The following is a 25,042-nucleotide window of genomic DNA, read 5'->3' as shown; positions in this document are numbered from 1 at the left end:
CAGTTGTCTAACGTTCTCCAGTGCTTGGCAGCATTTAGCAGCACTTGGCAGCATTTAGCAGCACTTGGCAAGAAGCTTGTTCCTGCTGCTTACGGGCGATCGCTTTTCTTTGCACATTCTCGGGATATAATTACTTGCATAGAAACTCTGCAGCCTTATTACCTTGTTTTGTTATAGTTTAATACTTTGACTCATTGGGTTTTATCGGGATTAATTAAAGGACAGAGTTTTGGCTTTGGGGGATCTCCTTGTTGCTGTCACATGATCGCGGAATCAGCGGAATTAATAGCATCTAGTCTAATTATAGCATAACCCACTAAGAGACAAAGCTCCCTACTCTGTAATGCTGACTATCTTTTTAAGCATTTAAAGAAGCATGACTTTATTACAATCAGCATCCTGCTCGTCAACTCCTCTCAATGACAATCCGGCTCGCATGGAAAGGTCCGGGTAGTACTCCGTACGCGGGTTTCAATCCCGACGCCTGTATCTTCTGCATTCTCTACCATTGGTCCCGCAAGCGAACGTGGCTTGAGACTCATTTCTTTTGAGGTTCTTAAAACCCTTAGAGATGAAGCTAGCCTTACCCCAGTCCAGCGCTGTCCCAGATTTTCGGGTAGTCTTCAGGCCCTGACTACCTGACTCTTGTCAAGTGTTAAATGTGGAGTGTTTCCCCTTATGCCATTGTTCCAGGCCAAGACTAAACTCAGCCCTGGAAGACGGCGTGGATTGATTCACTGAACCAGATCAAATAGCATCACAAATTACTCGTTGCGAATTGCGAAGGGGTCCGAGTGACACTAGGATGCAATGCCGTCAATGCCGCGGTGGGGCAGAGGCATCCCTTATCTTTTAAGTACCAAGCTTTTGAAGCTTTTGATAACCAATGAACAAGAACACCGAGATAACTAGCTGCTGAAAAACCTTCTGAACGCAAGGAACAACGAGCGTTGATACCGCCATATCCTCCTTTTATTCATTGCATCAATCAAGAGACCCCTGCAGCTCCTGATCCCATTGGTACTGGCTCACTTTTGTTAATGAGGCCATTCACCTGGCTGTAATAGTTTGTTCCTCTAACCAAGCCTCAGGACTTTAGTTCACAGTAGTCCAGACATGCTGAAGACACTAAGCTCAGCCTGCATCAATAGCAGACCTCTCGCGAATAACGATGAAATGTTCGGGTTACACATCAACGCTAAGCTACGCCCGGGCTGCAGGGATTGGTTGAGAGATTTCTTCACACCAGCCATATCACAATCCTCACTAGCTGGCAATATTCTGGAAGCTGGTTGGGTTAGATGTTGCGTAGGGGATGCCACACAATCGTCAAGAGGCCCCCAAAAGTCTGCGCGTCGCTTAGAATCCGGTAACGTCAAGATAAAAGTAACTAAGCTCATGGGTTTGCAGCCCACATGACAAAATCGAAAGTTAGAAGTATTGATTAGACATGCTCAACTGTAAATTAAATACCCCTTGCTTCCTTCACATCTCGCGTGGTCTAAAGCTAAATTGCAAACACTAGCTACCCTCTTCTAAAGACGCCACACTAGCGATAACGGGCGTGGACTGACTCAAGAAAAATGGAGGTCACTTTACTCGAATTGAAATGGCTCAGCCTGTTTACTCTCAACTGGGAATTAACAAAGGTCTCTACATATATGTCCATGGAACTTTTGCTCAAATGATCTGCATTCTTCGTCATTTCTCTCCATTCCTTCATGAACTTCTGATCTGAGACAGTTTGAGTTACCCATTATGGTCCAAGCTTTCCCCATCTATCTGCCTCGGCAGCGGGAGCTGATCGCAACGTGGGTCATTCTGCCCATGCTGTCGAATATTACGGTTGGGCTTCGGTTTTACGCAAAGTCCAAGACGAGAGGCGTCTATGGGTGGACAGACTGGATGATCATACTATCCGCCGTATGTTAACTGGTCCTTTGAAGTATCCATTATGATATCCTGCTCTAACAACCTCGGCAGTTCTTCACTTCCATCCTTTTTATCCTTCTCCTTCTGAGTAAGTCTCCTCTTTTTGCCTATAAATGCAACAGAATATTCTCCGTCGAACCTCGATGGCTAATATGTGTCTCGTTACCAGTGCTCGTATACGGAGGCATTGGCATCCCTGGGTATCCATACACTAGTACGACAGAGCCTACCGACGTTTCGTTGATCCACGATCAGGTACGCCCCATATGATAACACTTCTTGTGCTCTCTTGGCTAATAAAGTGTAATTCATAAGATTGGCTATGCCAACAACATCGTCCTCGTGTTCGCAGTCTACTCCTGCAAAGCCTCGATCCTTTTCCTTTATCATCGCCTCTTCACAGGTCACAATGGCCCAATGACAATTATAATATACGTGGCATCGGGTGTAACCTTTGCATGCTTCATGGGAAGCTTCATTGGCTATCTCGCAGCTGTTCGGCCGATTGAGAAATGGTGGGCTTGGGGCGATGCGACGGCTGAGCAGTTCCTCGCCATGGCCAACATCAACATCGCTTATGACAGCTTGACAGTATTTACCGACTTCTTGATCTTTGTACTTCCACTCAAGTCAATCTGGGGTCTGAATATGAATCGCGGCAAAAAGATCGGTATCATTATATCCTTTTGCTTTGGATTTATGTAAGTGGCCTTTACCCCTGACACATCAAACCCTCCCTCTACCACTCGACTCCTACAAGCGAACCTTTATTAATAATAACTAGCACATGTTTCATTGCTCTTGCTCGTGTTGTCTTCACACATGGCTACCAATGGAAGAATCTCTACGATGAAGGAACCGTGTGGTCCCTTGCAGGCGTCGAGCCAGTGGCAGGGATCATCTGCGCATGTCTCCCTGGCCTGCGACCACTAATGCCCAAGACATTTAAGATGACGTCTTATGGCACTCCGGCCAACCCTAGCAGATTCAGGACTACTGGCACCACAGTGACGGATAATGCTAAGAGGAGTACTAATAGGGAGCCCAACCCATTCAGAGTCCTGAATGACGACAGCTCGGTGACAGAATTCCGACGAACTGTCAGGGAGGTCCCATCGAGATCAGAGATAAGCGATGAGTACATTGAACTTGAAGAGCAGCGGCCCAAGGCTTTTGATACATAGCAAGGAATTTTAGAAGATGGCCTGAGACATGTATATAAGTTCCTTTATTTTTATTGATGACTGAAGCCTTACATCATGTATACCGAGTTGTTTACTCAAGCCAAGGCTTCCCCTGCTCGGGGTCTTATACCCAAATGGGGCAAGACAAACGTAGGTTTTAGCAACGCTTTGCCCACACCATCGGCCACTTGACCATGAGAAGCACAAGCAGCCCCAGCGACGAACCAGAATAAAATAAATAACTTGACATACTCTGATATAGCTACAGACCAATAATGATCAAACAGGCAAAACGACCTTGACTCCCATGTACTCTCGTTGGTGCATGAGCTTTCCATCAATCAGAACCTGATGAGCACCAACTCTATTGTTCACAGTATCGGTAGGATCCGTACATGTCGCGATCTGGATCTCACGCCATTCTCGGTTGGTGGGAACAAGTTTGCCCTGCTGCGTACGCTTCTTGAACTCTGCGTACACTCCTTGATCTTCGACACAGCCCTCGCGTTGAATGAGGGGGGATTCTGTCACATGGTTAGGACCAATGAATCCAAGGCACGGAGGATAACTTACCAGCAGCCGGTGTCATGCGCAAGTCACCGACTGAGCTGTTGAATAGCACCAATGAGAGACGCTCGTAGCTGCGCTGGTCAACCGGAGGCTTGTAGACACGGTGGCGAGTGGCCTTGAAGTGTCCCCCGGAAACAATCTCGAGAGTATCACCGATATTGACGACGAGGGCACCCGGCTTGTAGGGGGCATAGTACCACTTCTCGTCCTGGCCCCAGATCTGAAGACAAGAGACAGGGACAGAGAAAAGGAGCGTGGTAAGACCAAAGTCTGTATGGCCATGCATGCGAAGGCCTTTAGAAGCCTCTTCTGTAGTCTTCTGAACGGGTCTGAAGAGCGCATGCCTGAAGTAACCCTCTCCAGTTGGGCTGCCGTGTGACTGGACGTTTTCCCAAAGGTAGTCGTCTGGGAGCTCGAGAACGCGGGAGAAAAGAGTCAGGAGGCGACGGTTGACCGAACCGGTGAGGTAATTGGCAAAAGACTCGATCTCATCCATAAAGGGATGGAGGCAGGTAGGGACGCGGTTAATGTCCTCCCAGTCGGGTCGGTACCAGTTGAATTGTTCAATGCCATCGGGAGGTCCACGATGACGCTGTTGAACGTGATAAGTTATTGAATTGGCTCAATTGAACAAAATATCGATCTACGGCAGGGAAAAGGCTTACCTTGAAGCCAAACGGATGTTTGTAGCCAGACCAGACACCAGAGTCAGGGTTGAAGAGCAGACGTTCTTTGTCCTCTTCCGAAATGTTGTTGTACATGTATTGGGCAATAGCAAATTGTCGATGAAGCTGTAGTGTCAGTCGTTAGCGACAGTGGCTCCATGTCGAATGCATTGTATCGTACTTGTTCTAGCGAGATGCCATAGTTCTCAAGGAAGAGGAACCCATCCTCGCGAATAGCTCTCTTGACTTGGTTGACCAACTCTTGCACAACAGCAGGATCATCCGAGTCGAGCAAGGAAAGATCAATAGACGTGAGTTCTGCAAATTGCTCCTTTTGCTGTGTCACTGGTGGGGGAATCCACTCAGGGACGAAAGGCTTGCCAGGCAATTTGGCTGAAGGGGGACTAAATGGGGCAGCTGGTGACATGTTGAGATCTTCAGATAATGTTTAGATTGAGAAATATGATTGTTATGGATTATGATTCCTTGGTCTGATGGAGATTGTGGCTTAGTGGTTGATTGTTCTGCTCTTATACAGCCAACAGCATAAGTTGTTTGGTCGAGCTCCGCCTCCTGGAGATTGTGTAGGACGGACAGAGTCCGGCTTCCAGAGTTCAACAACGTACGATCAGATCAATTCAGGTGCCTCGGGTACCTAGCTCCGACACTAGCGTCTATACTCCCCAGTAACGATTCTACATCGCTTGCTGATTGATAGTGCCTCATTACAATGGATCAAGCTCCTCCCCGAGACGATTGAATACAGTGATCATCTTGAGCATGCACCTAATTGGATCAGGGTTGGAGGACACCGGGAGGAGCTAGCGCTGGCTGTGGAGGGGCAAGACAGGGCACTTGGGAGGAGCTCCTCCCAGATAAACGGCCAATCAGCCTGTCTCAGAGTTCACCATGAACAGGAAATGAATATGATAAGGGTGCAGTTATTTACTCAGTACCAAGCTTGTTATCATCATTCAAATTATTCACAAGCCACTAGACAATTACTCGTAACATCTACCTTACTTTTTGCCTCACTCAATCTCACAAGCAACCATGTCTCGCCAACTTATTTCCAGCGAAAAGTTCCCTACCAAACCCCACAACTGTAATTCGCCTAAAGCCTAGGATCCTCCCCAGAGAGAGAAAACACCACTGACACCTTGTGCAGGCCCAGCCACCAAAATACCTGGTTTAGTCTTCTGCGCTGGACAGACTGCTACTGGCGAGATTAAGCAGGCAACAGTGCGTTCACAACTCCCGTCGGAATGTGTTACCCTCTAACTTATTGTACAGAGAACTGTTCTACAGAATCTCAAAGAGGTGCTTGAGCTCTCCGGGTCATCACTCGAGCAGGTTGTCAAGTACAATGTCTACCTGGCTGACATGAAGGACTTTGCTGCGATGAACGAGGTGTACATAGATTTCCTGCCCCAGCCTATGCCTTCGCGCTCGTGCCTTCAGGCGCTTCCTCCTGGAGATGGTACTGTTATTGAGATTGAGTGCATTGCGCAGGCTTAGTTGGACTTCAGAGACAAAATGATAGACCAGGTTCAAAGGGCTTTATAGATAGAGAATACCACTCTTGAATTTACAATATGATAAAGCAATGAGACACGATTGACGGTCATACCTCCCAGGGTATTTTGTGATTAGCAGAACACGTACGTGTAATTTGCTGAATAATGCAAAGTCACACTGGTAAATGCGACGTTCTAAGCCCATTTGTAAGGCATCAGACCATTTCTCATCGTTAACTTACGATGGGAACCGTGTATGGGTCGATCTCACCTCGCAAGTTTCGGTAAATAGAAGCGATAAAGTCTTGATCATATCAAGCGCGGTCATCTTGATAGTTCCACCTAATATACAGATATATGGAAGAGGCCTCGTTGGTGCGTACAAATACTGTTCATAATGTGTCTAGGCAAGTCATGATAATCTTGCCGAGCTGCCACTGCTGTCTTCGTCCGAAGGCCCTTCTGGCCCACTCTAGGGCCCCATTGGTATCTCCATCTTCAACGCCGACAACCTGCATCGTTCCTAGTGTACTGCCCTTGATCAATTGCCAGGCGATTACGAAAGCCTTGAAGGCGTACAGCATGATCCAAGGCGCCTCCGAGTCGGGTACTATGGGTGAATCGAGGTATGTGAGAAACCAGTCGATGTGAGGCTTGATGACTTGCGCAGTATTAGACTCGCAGAGAAATTCGCACGATGGCGCCAAATATGTCGTTTGCTGCAAGACTGCATCCATGGTCCCACCCACGATGCCACACGTATGCGATGGCGACCATATCCTCACATCGATCATGGCAGACTGCCAGGTAGCCTCACATAACGCTCCACGGGGCCCAGTTTCCCTGCTCCGACTCTTTCCTCGGACCTGAACAACAGGGCCTAATGCGTCGAGAGACTTCCGCAATGGTTCAAGCCTCTCCGTACTGATCATCCCTGTCATGGCGCTCCAGCCAGATGTTTCTTGAGCACTGGATGCAAGGAATTGGGTGACGTTTATAGCACCATATGGGTCGAACGAGGGAAAGGAGCTAGGATCCGATGCCAATGATAAAAAGAGTCGAACAGCATCGGGATACTGGACTGGTGGCCCAGGGACGACGGCAACTAGTCTTTTATGCGCCCACTCCGCTGCTGAAGGCGCCGCCCACTGATCCTGGGGACAGGGCAGCTCGTGCTTGATCTCGAGATGTGAGAATTGTCGAGGTATCGAGAGAAACTGATACCACAGCGTGTCGATCTGATGAGCAGCGAAGAGGGTCCTCTTGTGCGACTCGGCCTCGATGAATGTGTGCCACAAGGAATTAAGGCACGGTGGTTTGGACGTGAGTTCGGTCGGTAATGGAATAGACAAACCACTCGATCGGGCGAGAGAGATCATCCTGGTGTGAGTCTTGAGTCCATACGCCGAGTGGTTGCCGCAAAGATACATCATGGCGTACACCTCGAGTAAAAGAAGAGACTGCACAAGCGGAAGGGTGCTTGTTGAGCTATCTGGCCCATTGTCATCACCAGACACGAGATCTCGAGCGCGATGGTAGCACCTCTCCGATAGGTTCACACCAGACCCTTGCTGATCACTACGATCTGGATCTACACCATACTGATATGCTATGCAAAGCATGCTGAGGAGTAAGTGGCTTGGGATGGAGGTCGAATCAAACGTCGGCTGATGGAGAAAGGGAAGAAAGTGGGATACATGCTTGAAATACAGTTGGCAACCTTGGGTAATCTGATTGGTTGTCGGTAGCCAGTCATTATGGCCCTGATTGAGGTCAATTGATCCGTATAATAACCTTTCGGGACTTCCTTGGTCGAGGCTAAAGTTGAGAAGACTCATTGCAGAAGGCGGATTCGACATGTTGAGATTGCATGAGGGCTCGAGAAAGTTGACGCCTGCCAACTGAGAAGCAGTCGGGCCCAGCAGCATAGACGCTTGCGATGAGAACGACGTGGCGAGCATTTGAGGATCGCCCAGATCCGAGGGCAAGCTACTGGAAAGATTGATAGTATCATCACCAGTTGATGCTTGTCGAAAAAGTTGACCGGCGTCAACCTCCGCCTCACTCGTCTGCGACGGCGGCGTAGGTGCATGGCGCTGCACGTCGCTCTGCGGTGAGTTGCCTCCTCGCGAAGTCTTTTCCATATGGTCCAAGTGTTTTCGCTTCATGTGCCGGTGACGTAGATCCGCGCGCGAAAAGGTGGCAGGGCAGAGGTGGCAGGGTATAGAGGCATTGCTGGAAGAGCGAGAATGTAGCGCAGCGTGACGCTTGAGGTTCTCATGGCGGGTGAAGCGACTTGAACATACTTGACATTGGAAAGGTTGGGAGGATGGTGGAGAGATGGCTATGCTGCGGGTGCTTGTTGATGCCATTCTGGGCTGTTTTGTCTGTGACCATATATGTATACCGGTAACGGAGTATCAATGGCTGGGTTGAGTTGAGATGACTGACAATTTCCCCCAGACAATCCCCTTCCCCTTCCCAGTTCCTCCGTTTCTTCCCCGCAATCTGCAATCGAGTGTGGGTCATCATTATCTTCAGGGATTTGATAGGCTCCACTAACTTATCTCTCTCATCATGCTTGTTGACTGAGCCTGGTTGTCATTGGTCTATCAAAGCGCCTATCAGCAACGGACAATCGCGGGCTCCAGTTTTATGGGCCGCCGTTATCTTTTATCAGTTATCAACTTATCTTACAACAAACCCATCCACTCAGAAGCCTACCCTATATACTCAAGGACAACATAGTCTGTTTCGGGAGCTGCAGTCCCTCTCGTTCAGTATTATGTACATACTCCATCCATGCTGTGCGTATTGAAGAGTATATCGTAGTGGTTTCTCTAAGAATTATACACTGAAACATTACTTATAACGGGATATGTAGTGACAACATCAATTTTTTATCAGCTCTCTGCTTCCCCATTTCTAAAACTGGTCCTCATGCCAATATCTCGCCCCCAGGCATGGTATTTAATACATTTCGTAACGCCATCCAAGCTGAACCATCTCTTCAGTAACGCCACCTCTCACAACCTTGGCTATCTCCTCGGGACTCCCAGAATCAAGTCGCCTATTCTCACGCAAGACGAGCCAGCGGTAGAAAGTGATAGTGCCGGCAAAGAGAAAGGCGCAGCCCATAAGAGTGCCGAATGCTGCGTAAAAGTGAGGAGGAGCATAGTAAAGGTACGAAGCCCAGATATTGGAGGTGCCACCAATAGCATTGACAAGGGCAGATGCCGCAGCACGCTTCGAGACAGGACGTGCAAGATGAAGGTTAATGGTCTTGTAAAGCACAAGCTGGGGACCAACAGACGCAAATGGGAGAATCATCATGGAGAAGTAGCGAGCAGGGACATTCAGTGTAGACATGGGAATGATGTACATGCCAATGGCAATGGCGATGCATCCGATGATAATGGGGTAAGCTGTGTTCTTCCGGTCGCTGTACCACATCAACACCCAGTAGACAGCCCCAGCGAGGACGTAGGGCGGCGCAGTCAGGAGCAAGCTGACAGTGCTGCCAAAGTTAAGCGAGGCAACCAGAGTCGGGAAGTAGTTAGCAATCGAACCCTGTGCCTGGGAAAGCAGGTTGCATAGAATGAGAAGCAGAAGTTTGGGATCAGACAGAGCCTTTCCGAAGCTCTTGAGAGTGCTTTCCTTCTCGGAGCCCTCAGCTGCTCCAGTTGTTGACTCGATACGCCACACGGCCAGGTCTCGTTCGGGTTGGGAAAGGATGCGGCTGTTGTAGGGAAACTCGGGCATGAAAAAGGCACAAACGACACCGATTCCAACTGTGGCAGAACCCTCAATGATGAAGAGCCATTGCCAACCCTTGATCCCGTGTCGACCGTCGAGTTGGAAGATGGCTGCGGCGAAAAGACCGCCAAAAGCGTTACCAACTTGTTGGGCAATGTAGAGACTGGCGATTCGTTTTCCGAGCTCGGTCTTGGTATACCATGCGGAGAGGTAATAAATGGCACTGGAGGTTCGTCAGACATGCTTTTATCTGTTGGAGAAAGTGAATGCAACTTACCCCGGAAAGAAGACGGCCTCAGCGACACCGAGAATGGCTCTGACAGCGAGAAGCTGACCATAGCTCTTGACCAGAGCCGTGCAAGCTGAGATAGTACCCCAAATGACTACAGCAACACAGATGTACATTCCCGGTCGAGGAATCCTTGCAATGATTAGATTGCTCGGGATCTGGAACGGCAGATAACCAACAAAGAGGATGGATATAGCAGTAGCGAATTGCTCTGTTGTCATGTTGAGATCTTCGGTGATGCCATGGAGTTTGGCTGCGGCCAGGTTCTGCCGGTCGATATAGTTGAGAATGTACAATATTCCAATGATGGGCAGGATGATGGAATCGATCTTCCGAACTAACTTCTTGTTCATTGCAGTTATCTCTTCTTCGTTGAGGTGCAAGAGGGTTTCGGGCATCCTCTGATAGGCAGTGCTGGTACCCTCGGCATGAGACGAGGGTGACCGCTTGAGAGATTCATCCACAGGGACGGTAGCCATGACGGCGATGTTGTTCTTGACTTGATGATGAGGGATAAAGGGACGAGGATAGCTGTCGGGGATTTCGGTTCCAATACTCGTCGGGAGACGAGGCTATAAATCCACCGGCAGGCCGGACATGGCGTTATCTCGACGCATACAATGAAGTCCTGCAAGGTCTCGTGGCGGACGACGAATGACGGGGGGTTGATTAGAATGCGGGGATGAAGTGCGTTAGCTCGGCGACGCGACTCAAGGTCTAAACTGAAGTCGAACGCTGTAGATACCAGAATCTGGGGTCCAGCCGGGAGTTGCCGTTATGGTTAGTGCGGTTCGCCAACCAGATTAGCAGTCTTATCGGTTGGGTTTACCGATTGCTCGGAGGAGGAGCTCACTGATCAGGGTCTGCAGCAAGATTAACCATTCCCCTGCAGCTGGGGGAGCTCCTCCCTGTGGATCCAGCATTACGCTATCGTGGATAGAGGCTTACCATTGATACCTTTTGGGAGACATTATAGATAATAACTATTAGTAGAATTGGGAGAGTTCATGTAATTCAATCGGGACATATAAACGCATCATAACAACAGCTCACTGTCTTATCGGCATCAACAACACTTCATCATATTTTTTCCCCGCTTGCATAGCCGAAACATCATCAAATCTTTGCGCAAAATCACAAAACAACCATGACTCAAAAAACATACTCCACGGCCCTCACAACAACTGTCGAAAACCCTCGATTGAGGTTTCTCAATAAAATCAAGGCTGGAGAATTCCCCTTGATGACCTTCGTTGCAATCCCCAGTGTCCGCCAAGCTCAGATTGTTGCTTTGACAGGCCTCGATGGCATCATCCTTGACTGTGAACACGGCCACATTGGAGATGACTCAATGCACAACTCAGTGGCCGCCATTTCAGCCCTAGGCGTATCACCTATCATCCGCATCCGCGGGCCTGCCCACGATATCATCAAGCGAGCTCTTGACACCGGCGCACACGGCATCATGGTTCCTCAAATCAACAACGCGGACGAAGCGAGACAAATCGTCGCTTCCTCCAAATTTCCCCCTCAGGGTGTTCGAGGCCAGGGTTCTGCATTCCCCGCTATTGGTCACGGTCTCTCAACACCTGAGTACATGAAGTCTGCCAACGAGACCATCATCACCATGATTCAAATAGAGACTCGCGCTGGTGTTGAGAACGTCGATGAAATTGCTGCTACTCCAGGCGTTGATATGCTGTTCATTGGCCCTAATGATCTTGCTCAGTCATTACTGGGATATGTACCTGCGTGTGGTGATGAGCCTGAATTTGTTGCTGCTATTGATAAGATCATCAGTGCTGGTCGCCGACATGGCAAGTGGGTTGGCCGCATGGTCAATAACGGCTCGGCTGCAAAGGAGGAGAGGTCGCGGTATGACACTGTAGCTATCACTGGAGATACAAAAGCTATTCAGAACTGGTATATAGCTGAGTTTGACATTGCTCGGTCTTGAAGCAACGCTTATAGATTTGAATTATTAGCCCCACCCTCCTACCCTATTCAGCTTGTGTGTCTCGTTGAAAACCTCCTAGAAGCGTTTAGGAGTGTTCCTGTATAAAGGCAATGATATATAACTATGTATTTGAGAATTGCCATGCGTCGATTGAAGATGTACGCGTTTAGAGAATAGATCATCAGCGCTCGTAGCCTTGAGGCTCGTGAGCTTTGTAGGCTCTAAAATGCGATTTACAATGACAATTAAGCAGCTCTTTGAGAAGGAAACAAACAACTTTCATCGTGGTACGGAGTAGATCTCGGGACTTTACGAAAAAGAGATACGATTGGCTCCTCAGAAGAGTTACAAGGGTTCGCGTCAGTTGTACCTGAACCCCTGGCTTCTCACACTTGATTGACTGAAATGGGCGTAGCGGGACTCCAATCTGATCAATCACAGACTCGAGCTCATGTAATCCGACAAGGAATAAAACAGTTCAAGTGGGCTTTCCGCAGTATTTCGGGTCGCAGCCAATCCTGAGCATTCACTTCAATTGGGGCCAACAGGGATTCAACACCTGTGACAAGTACAGGGGCTCAGGTGTCTGTGTGCGGCGAATCATGACACAACCGCCATGACCGGTTTGTCAGTGGGCGCAGCAATCATACTGTTTTATGTTTAAAATAACCATATATCAGTAGTTCATAGTATGTTTGGCGAATCGCACTCCAGATTTGGTCAAAGCGTGTTTTGCCGTTTTGTTTAATAAAGAGGCTGTGCTCTTCGGTCCTCTCGGCTGACGATGTTCCCGGGTCTTGGCCGTGAGGGTCATAGCAAGGTCAAAGCCATTAAGTGATATGTTTGTAGAGAAGTGCTTAATTGTGAAGCTCTTGTATGTCTCATGGTATGTCTTGTGCTTTCTTGGCTTGTCTCTTGTGGTGATATGTGTATGTCGAGATAGTAACAAGAAGACAAGAGATATTGCGACAGTTCTCTATAAAGAGAACCATTTCTCCTCATCAATATTCCTAATCATCAACAGCTTCAGCATTCTCAGATCACCAGTCCACTCTTATCCTACTATCTTCACTTCTACCTCCTGCTGGTCAGGTCTTAATTACCCCTCCAAGTTCTCAAACCACACGGACCAACTACCCTACTTAACCTTCACCCCAGAACAGCTTTCACAATGGCATCCATCAAGAACATCATCTTTGCTCTCTTCGTAGCTGCCGACCTCGCAGCTGCTCACAGCGTTATCACAAACGCGGTTGGAGACGCCGGCGGCTCTGGCATGGCTCTCGGTGTTGACACCTCCACTCCTCGCGATGGCACCAGACGCCGTCCCTTCCAAACCGATGCTACTCGCTTCCGTGGCAGTGCCGCTGACACTGTTGGCGAGACCCTCGCTGGTGGTGACAACCAGATCGAGCAGGGCACCCTCGACATCATGGAAGAGACCGGCAGTCAGCTTCCTCAAGTCAACCCTGGTGGCAGCCTTGAGATGACCGTCCACCAGGTCAATTCTGATGGTGCTGGACCTTATACCTGTATGATCAATGCCGATGGAACTGGCACCTCATGGGACAACATACAGGTTACTACCAATGTTGAAGGCAACGATCGAGGCCGCAACCGTGATGGCGAGATGGGTGACTTTCCTCTAGTAGCCTCGATCCCTGCTGGACAGGAATGCACGGGCTCTGTTGCTGGTGAGGAAAATGTTTGCCTTGTTCGTTGCCAGAACCCGGCGCGTGCTGGTCCTTTCGGTGGCGTCATTCCCGTTCAAATGGCTCAAGCTACCGGCAACAACAACGCTAGCACTGGCAACAGTAACAACAACGCTGGAAACACTGGCGGCACTGGTAGTTCTGGCAATTCAGACAACACGGGTAGCGTGAACAACGGTAACAGCAACGGAAACGCTAATGAGGATGGAGAAGATGATACTCAGAACAGCACCAACACCAACAACCGTAACAACCGCCGCGCTACTCAGTTCTCTGCATAAGAAACTGACGTTTATCTATGAAAAACGCTCAAGATTGACAGACAATGGATTGACAAGCAATGGATTGATATGGACATGAGGCTGAAGTGAAGAGCTAATGATGGCTAAACAGCTATAGTTATATATTCAGAAGGCAGTGCTTAATACATAAACAACTTGACAGATTTTGCGTTTAGCTATGTGATCATGAATACCACCTCTTAATGGCCAAAGAGTGTTACTATGCTTGGGATAATAATTAGTATGGTATCTTTATATTGCATATATAGTTGACAGGACAGCCTTTCTTTAAGAATGCTTATCTACATAGCTTAATTTACAGTAGTACCTGGACCGAGTAAAACTAACCTTCAATAAGACAGCAATATCGCGCATCTAAATTCTTTATCTAGAAGATATTATACTAATAATTTAGTAGTATTGTATTTTTTTTTTTACAGGCATGATGCTGTTGCATTCGCTTATATTAAGGCCTGCCATCATCCTTGTCTTGTTTGCAATTGCGGCCATGATACCGCAGCTCTATCTAAATAAGTTATTTGTAGTTACACGCGATCAGATACCAGTAGTAAGCTAGAGAATCGATCTTAGACCATTTTGCGCATGCTTGATATGCTGCCTTAACTGGGTTTATAAAGGTGTTTTGAGTTAATAATAGACTTGACAGCTGATGCTCACATCGCTAGCCTTGTACATATGAGCAATTTATTTCCAATTGGTTACTGTAGTTGCATGGGGATATTTCAGCTCCTGCAAGAAATATCCTCTAAACTCTGATTGCTCTTGAATCAAGGTTTACCCGGTTTACCCCATGCACAGCACGGTGACAATTGCCAGGATCTAGCCGGTAGACAACTCCAGAGTTTCAGGCCCTCTTGGTGCAGTGGCTAGCTGGGCAGCCTGTTTTGGTACTACATCCTCCTCCATGCCCGACATATAGCAAGCTGAACGACCTCTTTCTCCTCTGTGCATGGCATATAGATAGCTGAAAAGATTAACTGGGTATTACTCTATAGATCTGTTCTAGCCGGGTGAAGCTTCTAGTTATTTACCTAAGATATAAGAGTAGAGATATCTATGTCATTCTCTTTCTTTTATTTCCTCATCTGCATCACAACTCACCCGTTACTCCTCGAGATTGAAAGACCACTTTCGTGTATAGATAATCCTCATTTTCACTCCCTGATTCAAGATGCTAATAGCAGCCTTTGTACAGAAGCATAAGAGACAGTCTTCAGACCGGAATACTCAATCAAAATGGGCTGCGATTGCACTATTCGATGTGCAAATGGGCTGAGCAGCAACTCGAAGCTCGACATCACCGTATACTACAGAGGACTGACAATTCGGTCGGTCGAATTCTCTCAAAGTCAATTATATAGATGGGTCTGATTATGAATCGCTGACTTTCAACTACCTTGAAAAGGTTTACTGTACCAAGGGAGGGGGAAAATATGCCCAGGTTGATTTAGACATAAACACAGTTGATAGACAGCCATCTACGGCATACTTGACCACCAATGGGGATTGGCGTGGGGATTGGCCTACCTTCAACCTGGATTGGGAAAGTGCTGGAAAGCGTAGAGGACAATGGGCTTAGAAATAGTTGTAGTCACTGAGGGGTTTCTTCCAGTCTTCAGCGAAATTTAATCTGCAATCTCATATTTTCCGAAATAGGAGCCGTGATTCGTTCCAGATAGCGAGGTCTCTGTAGATTCTTGCCTCAATAGCTGTTGGTCAAACTTGAACATGGTGGCTGTAGTTCAGCTTTTTCTGAGCCTCGACGAGACAATGTACGGAAACATTACATATGAAGCCAGTACTTGCACCACCAATCATATCTGAAGGAGAAGTAGCTTATTCTGCCTTGCATTCAAGTTGAAAGGTGTTTATTATGTAACCATATGCCTCGGGAACTGCGTTCTGAGCTGCTAACACGGAACAAAGCACGTTAGGATACAGACCACTAATAAGCAACTATCAGTGCCAAATCCTCAGCCACGGAATTCCGCGGAGTTTTCCGGCTGTCAGCAAATTCACAAAAAGATCTAGACAATTAACTCTAGCGGCCTCCCGTGATATAATTAAAGCCGAAGGGCTGTTTAGCGTGCTCAGAAATCAGGCGGAAGACGCGGTTCAGTAGTCAACGTTCAACCTGCAGTTCAAGCCCGCCCTTAGCGAGGGGTCCGAGAAACTTCGCTGTCAAGAATCTCACCACGCAATAAACTTGGCGAGCTGTTTGACCTATCAGCCACTTGGATCTAACCTCTCGTCTCCGAGCCTTGCATCCCTTTGCCCCCAAAGGTACCCAGGGTCCGCTTCAAGAATGATTCAGTTCGGTTCGAGAGATAACCCTGGTTTGAAAACACCAATCACATACTATTGACGATGAAAGCACCAGTGGCAGCGTCCCAATCAGGTTATTGGTCAGACTTAACACGTCATGTTCTTGGCGTTGGTGATATGATGGGCAATAGCGCAGTATAGCGTAGGATAGCGCAATATGTTATGCTGGTTCACGGCGCGGGCCTCGCGGTTACCAGGATAAGGGTGCCTGCAGCAACTGGCTTGAGGATGGCAGTCCGTAAAATATCGGGGAACCGATACCGCGTGGACGGAATACAAGTGAATTAAATCACTCATTGTTTGGATCGTTAAAAGCCCACTTCTTTACGTTCTAGATCTCGAACACCTTTTACATAAGCGCGGACAGTGAGAGACGAGGCTTGGCGCACGCACTCACTTGTAAAATCGCTAAGTGCTGATGCTGACAGCAGAATGACGTGGCAGAAGACGCCATCTTAGCCAACAGAAGCCGAACTACTGTCATGCAGTATCAAACTCAAACTGACTTTGTTCCTCAGATAGCTGAGCAGTTGGTGATTTGCCATGGTTGGTGTGGAGTAGCTGAATTTTGACAAGGGGTTCTATCATGTCAGACGACAGCCATGCGAAGCTAGCCTGTCGATCCCGGCGCGATTTGACCCAACCACAGCGTCAAGGCCCAATGTTTCCCTGATTGCCTTCTCTTGCACTACCAACTAAGCGCCTCTCATTGGTCACTCTGCCAGGGCATAGCGGACGTGCCGGATCGATCGAGGCAAACAATAGTTTTCTTGGTAGATTGCGCTCTGACCAGTGATCTATCAGATATACAGTGACACGACAACATGTCTCAGTTGGGTTATGGAGAAAGTGAAATAGCTTGGGACGAACATGGAAAGTATTGCCTCTTTGGGAGATAAAAATGTCTCATTGCTTCTCAATTCGTGATGATCCGTCGATTTTTGACACCTGAACTTCAGCCGGGCGAGGGAGGTGTTCTTGCTGCGGCCCTAGACGGGACAAGGATTATACAGACCAGGACTAGGACTTGGGATGACATTATACACACGGCAAACCTGCATGTTGGTTCATACGACAAATAGAATTACGGGGCGATCTACAGTACAGAATGAAATCTCAGCCCAACCAGGTTATCCCGCCAGGACGACGCGAGGACCCGAGCGCAAAGAGCTGCGCCATGCAAAGCAACCATGCCAGCACTACCATGCATCCAATGACAAACACTACAAAGTACATGAACTCAAGGGGTCTCTCGAAAAACCACAAACGCCCCTCGGCCCGGTCGTTCTTCTCCTTTCCCTGGATCCGCCCATCCGGAACGTATTTGAAATCAAGGATGGAGCCACCTCCGAGACCTTGGGAACTGTGGATGATAGCGCTATGCAGCCCTTCCCGACAGAGATCAATCACCTTATCGTCCAGGGCAGGGATAAATCGCTGCAGGCTAGCTAAGGTCCACACCAACCAGCAATGGCCCTTGAAGCAGGCGTATGAGTACCAGCTGGGCTGTCCCATACCAAGCTGGTCGCAGATCTCGTGGCCATTCAAGACGCGGCTAGCAGCCTGAATGAACCCATCCGAGATGTTGATGGGTGGTAGATCCTTGAGGGCCTCAACGAAGTTGTACCCAATGACAACAGAAGTGGGTGTCACAAGGAGCTCGTTGTAAGCTAAGCTTTCCATCACAGCCTTAGCTTGTATTGCTGAAGTGAAGTACTCCTGGGGTGCCCCAATGACATGGGCCACGTATCTCCAAAGGGCAATGTAATCTTCGACTTCCTGTTTCTCGGGGGTGATCCCCATAAGAGGGAGCTGAAGCCAAGCATGGTTGCAGCTGAATGTTGCAATGGCATGTATCGAGTCAAGGGTGTTGATAGGAATGCCGTGTGTCTCCTGATCAAAGAATCGGCATTTCGATGCGGCAACTTTGAGGATCTGCTGTCTGACCATGGAGTGCAGAAGACGGACTCGCACAATCGATCTATGCCCTGGTCCACCAGGCTTCACATGATCAAGCGAGTGCGTGACTTGAAGAACAAGCTGAAATGTTTCAAGCAGTCGACGCCGCAAGACACGAGTGCTGAAGCCACCAGTGCGAGCAAGTACTTCGACAACGCTGGTAGACGCAGAGTTCTCTCCAACAAAGCCTTGAAAGGCAAATCCGATGAGGTTTGCGAGGGCATAGCGGTAGAAGAATTTCTGTCCCCGGGCAATCTGGCCCCAATCAACCCAATAGGGGACAGTATGAACTTCTGTCCAAAGCTGAGAAAGAACTTGGCTCTGACCGTGGTGATGAGAAAGTGTTTCGAACAAGTCCTGTCTGCCGACTTGTTGGCCATCTTTCTTTTGCTGAGCGTGGATCTCTTGGATCTCCTTGACAGCAGCAGCTCCAAGTTCATCACATTCGTGACGGAGAGGATCTGTGTGAGATTTGGGAATGTGATCAGTCGTCCATGTGAAAGAATGGTTTCCAATAGTTCGGAGCTCTTCCCGAGTTTCTGATTGTCCAAAGAACTTCATAGTGAAATAGATGAAAAACTGTTAAAAGTTGAAAAGAGACTTGGTACGAGGCTGACATTCTGAGAGCAATTGGACAGGCATCCTCCAATTTAAGCTGGGGATGTCCAAGTGTACCTGAAAGCCAGACTCGGCACACCTCACACAGTTACATCCCTTGACTCGAAAGATAAATTGTGTACTCTTGTTTCTCGGGCTCGTGTAGCGTCCTGCGGACTTCTCCATTCGTCTAACACACGATCAACATCGCGAGGGGGTGACCCGTTGGTGGACTGCTTACTCTTAGTCTCTCACTTCATGATTTAGATCTGAACCATACCCACGGAGTGTGTGGCCAATCTGCCAATAATTCGTCAAAGAGACCCCTGTCCACCCATCACCTGGTATGATATGCTCACCCTAGCTGACTACAATGTCTGGGAATTATGATTCCATCATGGCTTAGTTTGTGTCTAGTCTCAAGCTGAAAGAAAATGACGCGGGATGAAGGGAAGCTGGCTGATTGGAACACCGACGAGGCTGGCTTGCGTTCTTTGTTTCCTTTGGGATATTTGAGTACTTGTGACGCCCAGAAAGCCGTGAGCTGATTCCTGCATGACAAAGAACGCTGTTGTTCCCTCCCCCATTCTCACCTTCCCCTTTCACTCACTCCCTCTTCAAAATCTGTACCTGCAGCACTGGCCATGCAGGTGTTCACTACCAATATGGAGTCGAGAAGAACTGTCATTCTTCCCGACATGTTCAAAGCATTCGTGGTCGAGACTCCGCCTATGAATCCCAACTATGAAACAGTCAAGCCTATATCCGAGAGGTGGCTTGCAGAGTATGCTGCCCTCGGACTTGATGCATACCTGTACTAATGTGCTGTTAGAAAATGTTCCTTCTCATCTCGAATGAAGAATAGGGTTGAGTTCTGCGACTTTGCCATCTTTATCTCCATCGCTGCTCCTGATGCTCCATTCGACAAGCTCAAGACGATGTGCGATTGGGGGAACTGGGTAAGTAAACCGTGTCTCTTGCTCTATTGCTACTCTAACATTTCTTCCAGGTCTTCCCTTTCGATGATAGTATGGACTGCCATCCAAGTTGATTGTTTATTATGCGAGCTAACAATTGCAGTGTTTGATGAAGGATCATTGAAATCTGATCCAAAACGGTCGCAAGTCGTCATCGATAGTCTCATGGCTGATATGCTAGACCAGACTTATACCAGACCAAAGAGCGCTGTAGTCCAGGCCCATGACGACATATTCCGAAGAGTGTCACAGGTTAGTTCAGCTCCTTGACATGACGTTATCGCAATCTGACAGTTTACCATAACAGGGCTCAACACCTGGCAGGTTTCCCTCAATCGATCTTGACATGGACCTCACTAATAGCCTCAGGTGCTCGTAGAAGATTTGCTCTCGCAATGAAGCAATACACAGACGGGGTAGTCCACCATGTGAAGCAATTCTCTACAAATAGCATTCCTGGTATCCAAGAGATGCTTGATACAAGGCGGCTTTCGTCAGGAGTGACGCCTCTGTATCATCTGATAGAATATGCTCATGATATCAAGTTACCAGATGAAGTATTCCAGGATCCCATTATCCAGAGACTAGAGCTTCTGGGTGCGGACTTTGTCTTGCTGTAAGTACCCATTATTGGTCTTGGGTCCCGATAACTAATCGACATATAAGGTCCAATGACATTTTATCTTACCGAAAGGAAGAGGTAAGTCGACCTATCGCCCATAATATTTGACAACAGGACACTAACATGGCGCAGAATGATGACTGCCCGTTTAGCATGGTCGCAGCTTGTCGAATGACTGGCCAATCTCCACAAGAGGCATTCGATACAGTCGGAAACCTTCTTGAGGCAAGATACCAAGATTGGCAGAATGCAATTGAGCAGCTGCCAAGTTGGGGACCTGAGATCGACGCGAATGTCGCTCGTTATATTCAAGGCATTCAAAATGTAGTGCAAGCCAACATCACGTGGAGGTATGAGATTGTTCCCAAAAGTGAAACCGATTAAATGTTCACATGCGACAGCTTCCGATCGGGGAGATATTTTGGGAAACAAGCGCCCGAAATTCGACGGACGAGAATGATTGATGTGATGGTTAATCCACCATTTTTACAGGCGAGACAAAGTCGGTCTGAGTGGTCAAGATTGTTCATTGGATCATTTGTCAGACGGTTCTTTGGGTCGTTCGTCATTTGTTTTATGTTTGCTTTTTATTTTACCATTCTGAAAGGTTGAGGGAGGGGGAGTCACGGACCCGACGATTCGGATGACCTCCTTCGGCGTTAAACCGGCTGTAAATATTGACCTTGCATTGAATAAAAACATCAAAGCTGAGACAATTGATCAGCTTCGTGATCAAGGTTTGTGGGTGCATCCGATCTGCTGAAAAAAAGGCCGACAGCGGGCGGGAAGTCCCTCAGTAGCGAAGAGTCTGTGTGTCCACTTGTATTCGTATTGTAAAATACTTGTGCGTCACTGAAAATCCCGCTGTCCAGGGAGAGCTGACAGGCTGATCACTTCCCTAAACGTCCTCTAGCCTACGACATGGGCATGCATGCCAGTGGATCGAGGGCTTCCCATCGGGCCAATACATTTGTTATTCCCGCGTACGCAGCCAGTGAGAGCCCCCCTTAGGTGAGGGGAGAAAAGAGCGGGATCCCGCTTTGTGTGTGCCATGCTACATATGCTTATGCTGTTGGTGAGGCCCGTATCACTTCACCTCATGCATTCTGTCTTCGGGCGTCATGCCGAAGGCTTTCGGCCGATGTATTTCGGCCACCACCGACTTTTTAGCTGCAGAACAGAAATCCGAAATTGAATCCGTCGTCTATATCATAGACCGATCTAATGTTCATGTTTGCACTTTTACTAAACCTTACTTTGGCGGATTTATCTAAAAATGTCGACCAAACCGCTGACTAAAACACCAACCCTCAAACGGCCACGGGTCCAAGCAGAGGACCAAGATAACAATTACGATGCATCGGAAAACACAACCCTGAGCCACTTATTACATACAGATGAGGGTCATCTCGATGACGGATTTTCCTACTCACTAGTCAGTTCATCAGGCCTGATAAGAAAAAGTCGTAGCGATAGTTCTGACTGTATCTAACCTCGTCTACAGCAGAACAACAAGGACCTAGTAACTCTGGATGCTAGCGCTGACTCTCAATTACAAAATGCACTCCGCTCCCTCCCAGCCAAGCCTCAATTAGGTGAGCATTTCGTAATCTGACCTTATCTCACATCTGACATATTCCAAGACGCTCTGATTGAAGCATTCTTCAGCAATGTCAATCACCATTACAACTTCATACACCCGCCGGTCTTTATACGACAATACGTCAATTGGTCGTGCAGAACGCAGCAACGATGTGTCCAGGATCTTCAGCTCACTACCCTCATCTTCATGATGTGCGCTTGCGTTACACAGCATCTTGACATTGAGGCGCAACAACCACCGAAGGATGTTTCCAAGGCGTATCATGATGCTGGGGCACGCATTGCCGAGGCCATACCAGCTGGGTCTTATCATCTGATTAATCTTCAGTGGAAAGTTCTTTCTATCTGCTGGTTCAAAGGCGAAGCAAAATTCACTGAGGCCTGGCATACGATTGGGCTCGCTGTGCAAGAGGCATATGAGCTGGGTGAGTCAATCCAGGAATAGGTCAATCAGGCTCTTACTGAACATCTTATGCAGGACTACACAAGTCTCGACACCAGACACATGATATTGAAGTGCAGATTGGCCGACGAGCCTGGCGCGTATTGTACTGTTGGAATTGGTACGTCAAGACCGGGCAAAAATGACGAGTCTTCAGTAGCTAACATCGCACAGGCAATTGTCATCAATACTGGGCAGGCCTTTCATCATGAACGACATCGATTCAGAGCCTGAACAGCCCGACCTAAAAAATGCAGCGCCAACACCAACACTGCATACCAAGCTCCAGTACCAACTTATATCATCTCTCGCAAAGCGCTGGCAGACGCCGCAAAACATCAACACGCCATCCAAAGTCCGGGAATACAAGAAGATGGTTGAACAGCACGTATCTTCCTTCCCGGCAGTGTTTGCTCTAAACAGCCCAGACACTTCAAAAGATGCTGAATGGCCCTGGGTCGTGACGCATCGCTACTACGTCCAGGCCATGGCGTACTTTATGATTCTCCAACCATACAAAGCCCACTTACTCCATCCCTCGATAAATTTGTCTGTACCTGAGATACAACAACTACGAGCAGAAGCAGTAGAGTGTGCTCTGAAGACATTGCAAATCGCAAGACAATGGGCGTCTCGAGTCTCACAAGGTGATGGGCAGTTTCACCTTGTGGTTCTATGTCTGTTTGATACAGCTGCTTTCTTGTCTATGTCTCTGCAAAAGGACCAAGTGAAGGACTTTCCTCGACGACAAAAAGCTGTTGTTGCGGTTAATGAGGCTGCTGCGACATTGAAGGAACTTCAGGCAATATCACGGGGAGCTCAATCGTCGCATGGACTTTTATGCAAGATTTTACGCAAAATGGATTGGGATGCTATGGAGAAATGAGGAACGTTATGACTTACGATTTATGTCACGTACTATACCTAGTTGCACTCAGGTGCTTTGATATCAGAAATGATAAATGATTATGATCTCTCAACCCTCTCCGTGATCGAGTAACTATGTCATTTCCCATCAGCCCAAAATCTCTCCAAAGCGTCTTGTCGAACTTCATATGCCCAGTGATGACACGTCTGATGCACAACAGGGCTCACTTCAACCTCATCTTCGTCCCTACCGTCATCCGCGAATACCGTCCGTATCCCCAAAGTCACGTATTTCTTGAGCAATATCCGGCGCCAACGACCCGTCTCGCCAACGCACTTCTTCCAACGACTGATCTGGCGCTCGTCATCTGAACATCGACGACCCATCCAAAAGCGACAATACCACTGAAACCAGCCCCGAACATCGTACTCATGTGCGATCCAGCCAGCGGCTTCCCATTCCTCAATGCTCTGCCCGCATGCGACACCGTATTTGTTTATCTCGGGGTTGTACGTGTCGCTGACGAGATACTCATCCACGCTCAATCCCACGGTCCATGATGATGGCAGTTCTCTCCAGTCATCTTGAATAGTGATTCCCAGATGCTTTGAGAATAAAGGTCGCCAGTAAGAGCCGCCAAAGCTGCCTTCTCGGATGATCTCCTCTGGAGATTTGTTGGGCCGGAAATCAGGATGAGACTCGAAGTGAAATGCTCCAGATGTATCACGCGTCGGCTCATCAGCTTCTGGCTTCCAACTTATCCACCCTTCTGTGATAGATTTGACGTCCTTGGGTTTTTGAGTGTTTAAAGAATCTGAAGTCGTTGGCTGCGCAACCTTGTCGTTGTTCTCCATCCGACGCTTTTTGGTGGTTCTAGTGGACGACTGTGATACAGATGCATCATCTTGATCTTCATCATAACTCGGCTTCGTGCTGGCTTCCGCTATGCGCCTAGACTGTCTGGTAGGCGCGCGTGGTGAAATAGCCTTGCGTTTAACGCTTTTGCTTGCAGACTTAGATTGAGGGTCGACATTGGGTATGGGATTCCTAAGTTCGCTGAGAAGTATCTCATTCTGCTTAATGTTTTGTTGTCGCCTTGCCGCAAAGTCAGCCATTGCGATACATGGAACGCGTTTCCGGTGGTGTCTACGCGTGGCAGGCGTCAATACAGTTTGAAGTGGTGGATATTAAAGCACTACGTCATAGACCTTATGTTGCACTATGCCAGACAAATACAGTTAATGCTAGCTGAATTAAAGACATGTAGGGTAGTTAAATAATTAATTAAGCTTTTTTAATCTAAGATAAGAATGATAAAGTAAAGGAATTAATAAAAAACTAAAAATATAACTTAAGAAAGTTATAAATCTTCTTAACCTTAGTTAAACACTTCTTTCTAGTCTACTGCATGCGTGATAGAGGTAGGCCGGAGGGCCGGACCGTGTCCACTCAAGTTTCCGGCAAAGAAATTAGGTGAAACTGTACATTATCATGAGGTTGATGCCCCAACTCAATTTTCAGAAGCCATCTCGACCTCGTTGATTTCCATCCAGACTTTTGAAATCATCGGCAAGATATTCATTTACTCATTCCTGATCTACAATTCTGACTTACCAGCTTTGACCAGTTACCATGCATGCCCATAACATTCTTCGACAAATAAGACGTGCCAGTGTTCGGGGCTTACCTCATTATCGCTTTCAATCAGGGACACGGAGCTCGTTTACAACATCAGCCGTTGCTTCATCAATCGACAGGTCTAATAC

At 47.9% G+C, this 25,042-nt stretch overlaps 11 protein-coding genes across 19 annotated transcripts; 6 read left to right on the top strand and 5 right to left on the bottom strand.

Moving 5' to 3' along the window:
- Nucleotides 1–1,758: 1,758 nt before the first annotated feature.
- On the top strand, nt 1,759–3,116 carry FVEG_00008 (hypothetical protein; the record flags this gene model as incomplete). Its single annotated transcript, XM_018886434.1, has 5 exons — nt 1,759–1,923; nt 1,984–2,020; nt 2,102–2,187; nt 2,248–2,633; nt 2,717–3,116. The coding sequence occupies 5 exons, from the start codon at nt 1,759–1,761 to the stop codon at nt 3,114–3,116; spliced, it is 1,074 nt and encodes a 357-aa protein (XP_018741982.1).
- A 279-nt stretch (nt 3,117–3,395) lies between these two features.
- On the bottom strand, nt 3,396–4,778 carry FVEG_00009 (hypothetical protein; the record flags this gene model as incomplete). The annotated part of the gene is made up of 4 exons (XM_018886435.1): nt 3,396–3,640; nt 3,690–4,278; nt 4,352–4,477; nt 4,533–4,778. 4 exons carry the CDS (start codon nt 4,776–4,778, stop codon nt 3,396–3,398), a joined length of 1,206 nt encoding a protein of 401 aa, XP_018741983.1.
- Nucleotides 4,779–5,404: 626 nt separating this feature from the next.
- Nucleotides 5,405–5,869, top strand: FVEG_00010 (TdcF protein; the record flags this gene model as incomplete). Its single annotated transcript, XM_018886436.1, has 3 exons — nt 5,405–5,456; nt 5,520–5,593; nt 5,645–5,869. The coding sequence occupies 3 exons, from the start codon at nt 5,405–5,407 to the stop codon at nt 5,867–5,869; spliced, it is 351 nt and encodes a 116-aa protein (XP_018741984.1).
- Nucleotides 5,870–6,260: 391 nt separating this feature from the next.
- FVEG_00011 (hypothetical protein) lies at nt 6,261–8,240 on the bottom strand (the record flags this gene model as incomplete). Its single annotated transcript, XM_018886437.1, has 1 exon — nt 6,261–8,240. The coding sequence occupies one exon, from the start codon at nt 8,238–8,240 to the stop codon at nt 6,261–6,263; it is 1,980 nt and encodes a 659-aa protein (XP_018741985.1).
- Nucleotides 8,241–8,838: 598 nt separating this feature from the next.
- Nucleotides 8,839–10,392, bottom strand: FVEG_00012 (hypothetical protein; the record flags this gene model as incomplete). The annotated part of the gene is made up of 2 exons (XM_018886438.1): nt 8,839–9,847; nt 9,902–10,392. The coding sequence occupies 2 exons, from the start codon at nt 10,390–10,392 to the stop codon at nt 8,839–8,841; spliced, it is 1,500 nt and encodes a 499-aa protein (XP_018741986.1).
- A 668-nt stretch (nt 10,393–11,060) lies between these two features.
- Nucleotides 11,061–11,870, top strand: FVEG_00013 (2,4-dihydroxyhept-2-ene-1,7-dioic acid aldolase; the record flags this gene model as incomplete). The annotated part of the gene is made up of 1 exon (XM_018886439.1): nt 11,061–11,870. The coding sequence occupies one exon, from the start codon at nt 11,061–11,063 to the stop codon at nt 11,868–11,870; it is 810 nt and encodes a 269-aa protein (XP_018741987.1).
- A 1,171-nt stretch (nt 11,871–13,041) lies between these two features.
- Nucleotides 13,042–13,863, top strand: FVEG_00014 (hypothetical protein; the record flags this gene model as incomplete). Its single annotated transcript, XM_018886440.1, has 1 exon — nt 13,042–13,863. One exon carries the CDS (start codon nt 13,042–13,044, stop codon nt 13,861–13,863), a length of 822 nt encoding a protein of 273 aa, XP_018741988.1.
- A 3,203-nt stretch (nt 13,864–17,066) lies between these two features.
- On the top strand, nt 17,067–21,101 carry FVEG_00016 (hypothetical protein). Of its 2 annotated transcripts, XM_018886447.1 has the most exons (9): nt 17,067–19,549; nt 19,598–19,724; nt 19,775–19,793; nt 19,846–19,994; nt 20,050–20,062; nt 20,112–20,358; nt 20,409–20,442; nt 20,497–20,714; nt 20,766–21,101. In XM_018886447.1, exons 1-9 carry the CDS (start codon nt 19,410–19,412, stop codon nt 20,974–20,976), a joined length of 1,158 nt encoding a protein of 385 aa, XP_018741989.1. In that variant the 5' UTR covers nt 17,067–19,409; the 3' UTR covers nt 20,977–21,101. The 2 variants fall into 2 exon arrangements, with proteins under 2 accessions (XP_018741989.1, XP_018741990.1); XM_018886448.1 differs by having other exon boundaries at nt 20,497–21,101.
- FVEG_00015 (hypothetical protein) lies at nt 17,101–20,933 on the bottom strand. Of its 6 annotated transcripts, none has more exons than XM_018886444.1 (3): nt 20,419–20,933; nt 19,007–20,356; nt 17,101–18,955 (listed from the first exon to the last, which is right to left on the bottom strand). In XM_018886444.1, exon 3 carries the CDS (start codon nt 18,727–18,729, stop codon nt 17,326–17,328), a length of 1,404 nt encoding a protein of 467 aa, XP_018741994.1. In that variant the 5' UTR covers nt 18,730–18,955; nt 19,007–20,356; nt 20,419–20,933; the 3' UTR covers nt 17,101–17,325. The 6 variants fall into 6 exon arrangements, with proteins under 6 accessions (XP_018741994.1, XP_018741993.1, XP_018741996.1 ...); XM_018886443.1 differs by having other exon boundaries at nt 17,101–18,998; nt 19,046–20,356; XM_018886446.1 differs by having other exon boundaries at nt 20,431–20,933.
- A 206-nt stretch (nt 21,102–21,307) lies between the features above and the next one.
- Nucleotides 21,308–24,184, top strand: FVEG_00017 (hypothetical protein). 3 transcript variants are annotated; one of them, XM_018886450.1, is made up of 5 exons: nt 21,308–21,799; nt 21,872–21,959; nt 22,008–22,391; nt 22,445–22,529; nt 22,583–24,184. In XM_018886450.1, the coding sequence occupies exons 1-5, from the start codon at nt 21,641–21,643 to the stop codon at nt 23,292–23,294; spliced, it is 1,428 nt and encodes a 475-aa protein (XP_018741998.1). In that variant the 5' UTR covers nt 21,308–21,640; the 3' UTR covers nt 23,295–24,184. The 3 variants fall into 3 exon arrangements, with proteins under 3 accessions (XP_018741998.1, XP_018741997.1, XP_018741999.1); XM_018886449.1 differs by having other exon boundaries at nt 21,435–21,799; nt 21,869–21,959; XM_018886451.1 differs by having other exon boundaries at nt 21,435–21,959.
- On the bottom strand, nt 23,262–24,496 carry FVEG_00018 (hypothetical protein). The gene has a single exon (XM_018886452.1). The coding sequence runs from the start codon at nt 24,389–24,391 to the stop codon at nt 23,414–23,416; it is 978 nt and encodes a 325-aa protein (XP_018742000.1). The 5' UTR covers nt 24,392–24,496; the 3' UTR covers nt 23,262–23,413.
- Between the last annotated feature and the right edge of the window lie 546 nt (nt 24,497–25,042).

The sequence above is a fragment of the Fusarium verticillioides genome, chromosome 1 (assembly GCF_000149555.1).
Source record: "Fusarium verticillioides 7600 chromosome 1, whole genome shotgun sequence".
NCBI lineage: Eukaryota > Fungi > Ascomycota > Sordariomycetes > Hypocreales > Nectriaceae > Fusarium > Fusarium verticillioides.
The sequence above is the reverse complement of the archived record's forward strand: the minus strand, read 5'-3'. Positions and strand labels throughout refer to the sequence as shown.

What these genes read in the sequence shown, in the direction of transcription:
- FVEG_00015 (XM_018886442.1), bottom strand. Translation starts at nt 18,729, where the DNA reads ATGAAGTTCTTTGGACAATCAGAAACTCGGGAAGAGCTCCGAACTATT.
- FVEG_00016 (XM_018886447.1), top strand. Translation starts at nt 19,410, where the DNA reads ATGCAGGTGTTCACTACCAATATGGAGTCGAGAAGAACTGTCATTCTT. An exon ending in GGTGCGGACTTTGTCTTGCT is followed by an intron (nt 20,359 to 20,408) that starts GTAAGTACCCAT and finishes TCGACATATAAG; the next exon opens with GTCCAATGACATTTTATCTT. An exon ending in TATCTTACCGAAAGGAAGAG is followed by an intron (nt 20,443 to 20,496) that starts GTAAGTCGACCT and finishes AACATGGCGCAG; the next exon opens with AATGATGACTGCCCGTTTAG.
- FVEG_00017 (XM_018886449.1), top strand. Translation starts at nt 21,641, where the DNA reads ATGTCGACCAAACCGCTGACTAAAACACCAACCCTCAAACGGCCACGG. An exon ending in GCAAGAGGCATATGAGCTGG is followed by an intron (nt 22,392 to 22,444) that starts GTGAGTCAATCC and finishes CATCTTATGCAG; the next exon opens with GACTACACAAGTCTCGACAC. An exon ending in GTATTGTACTGTTGGAATTG is followed by an intron (nt 22,530 to 22,582) that starts GTACGTCAAGAC and finishes AACATCGCACAG; the next exon opens with GCAATTGTCATCAATACTGG.
- FVEG_00018 (XM_018886452.1), bottom strand. Translation starts at nt 24,391, where the DNA reads ATGGCTGACTTTGCGGCAAGGCGACAACAAAACATTAAGCAGAATGAG.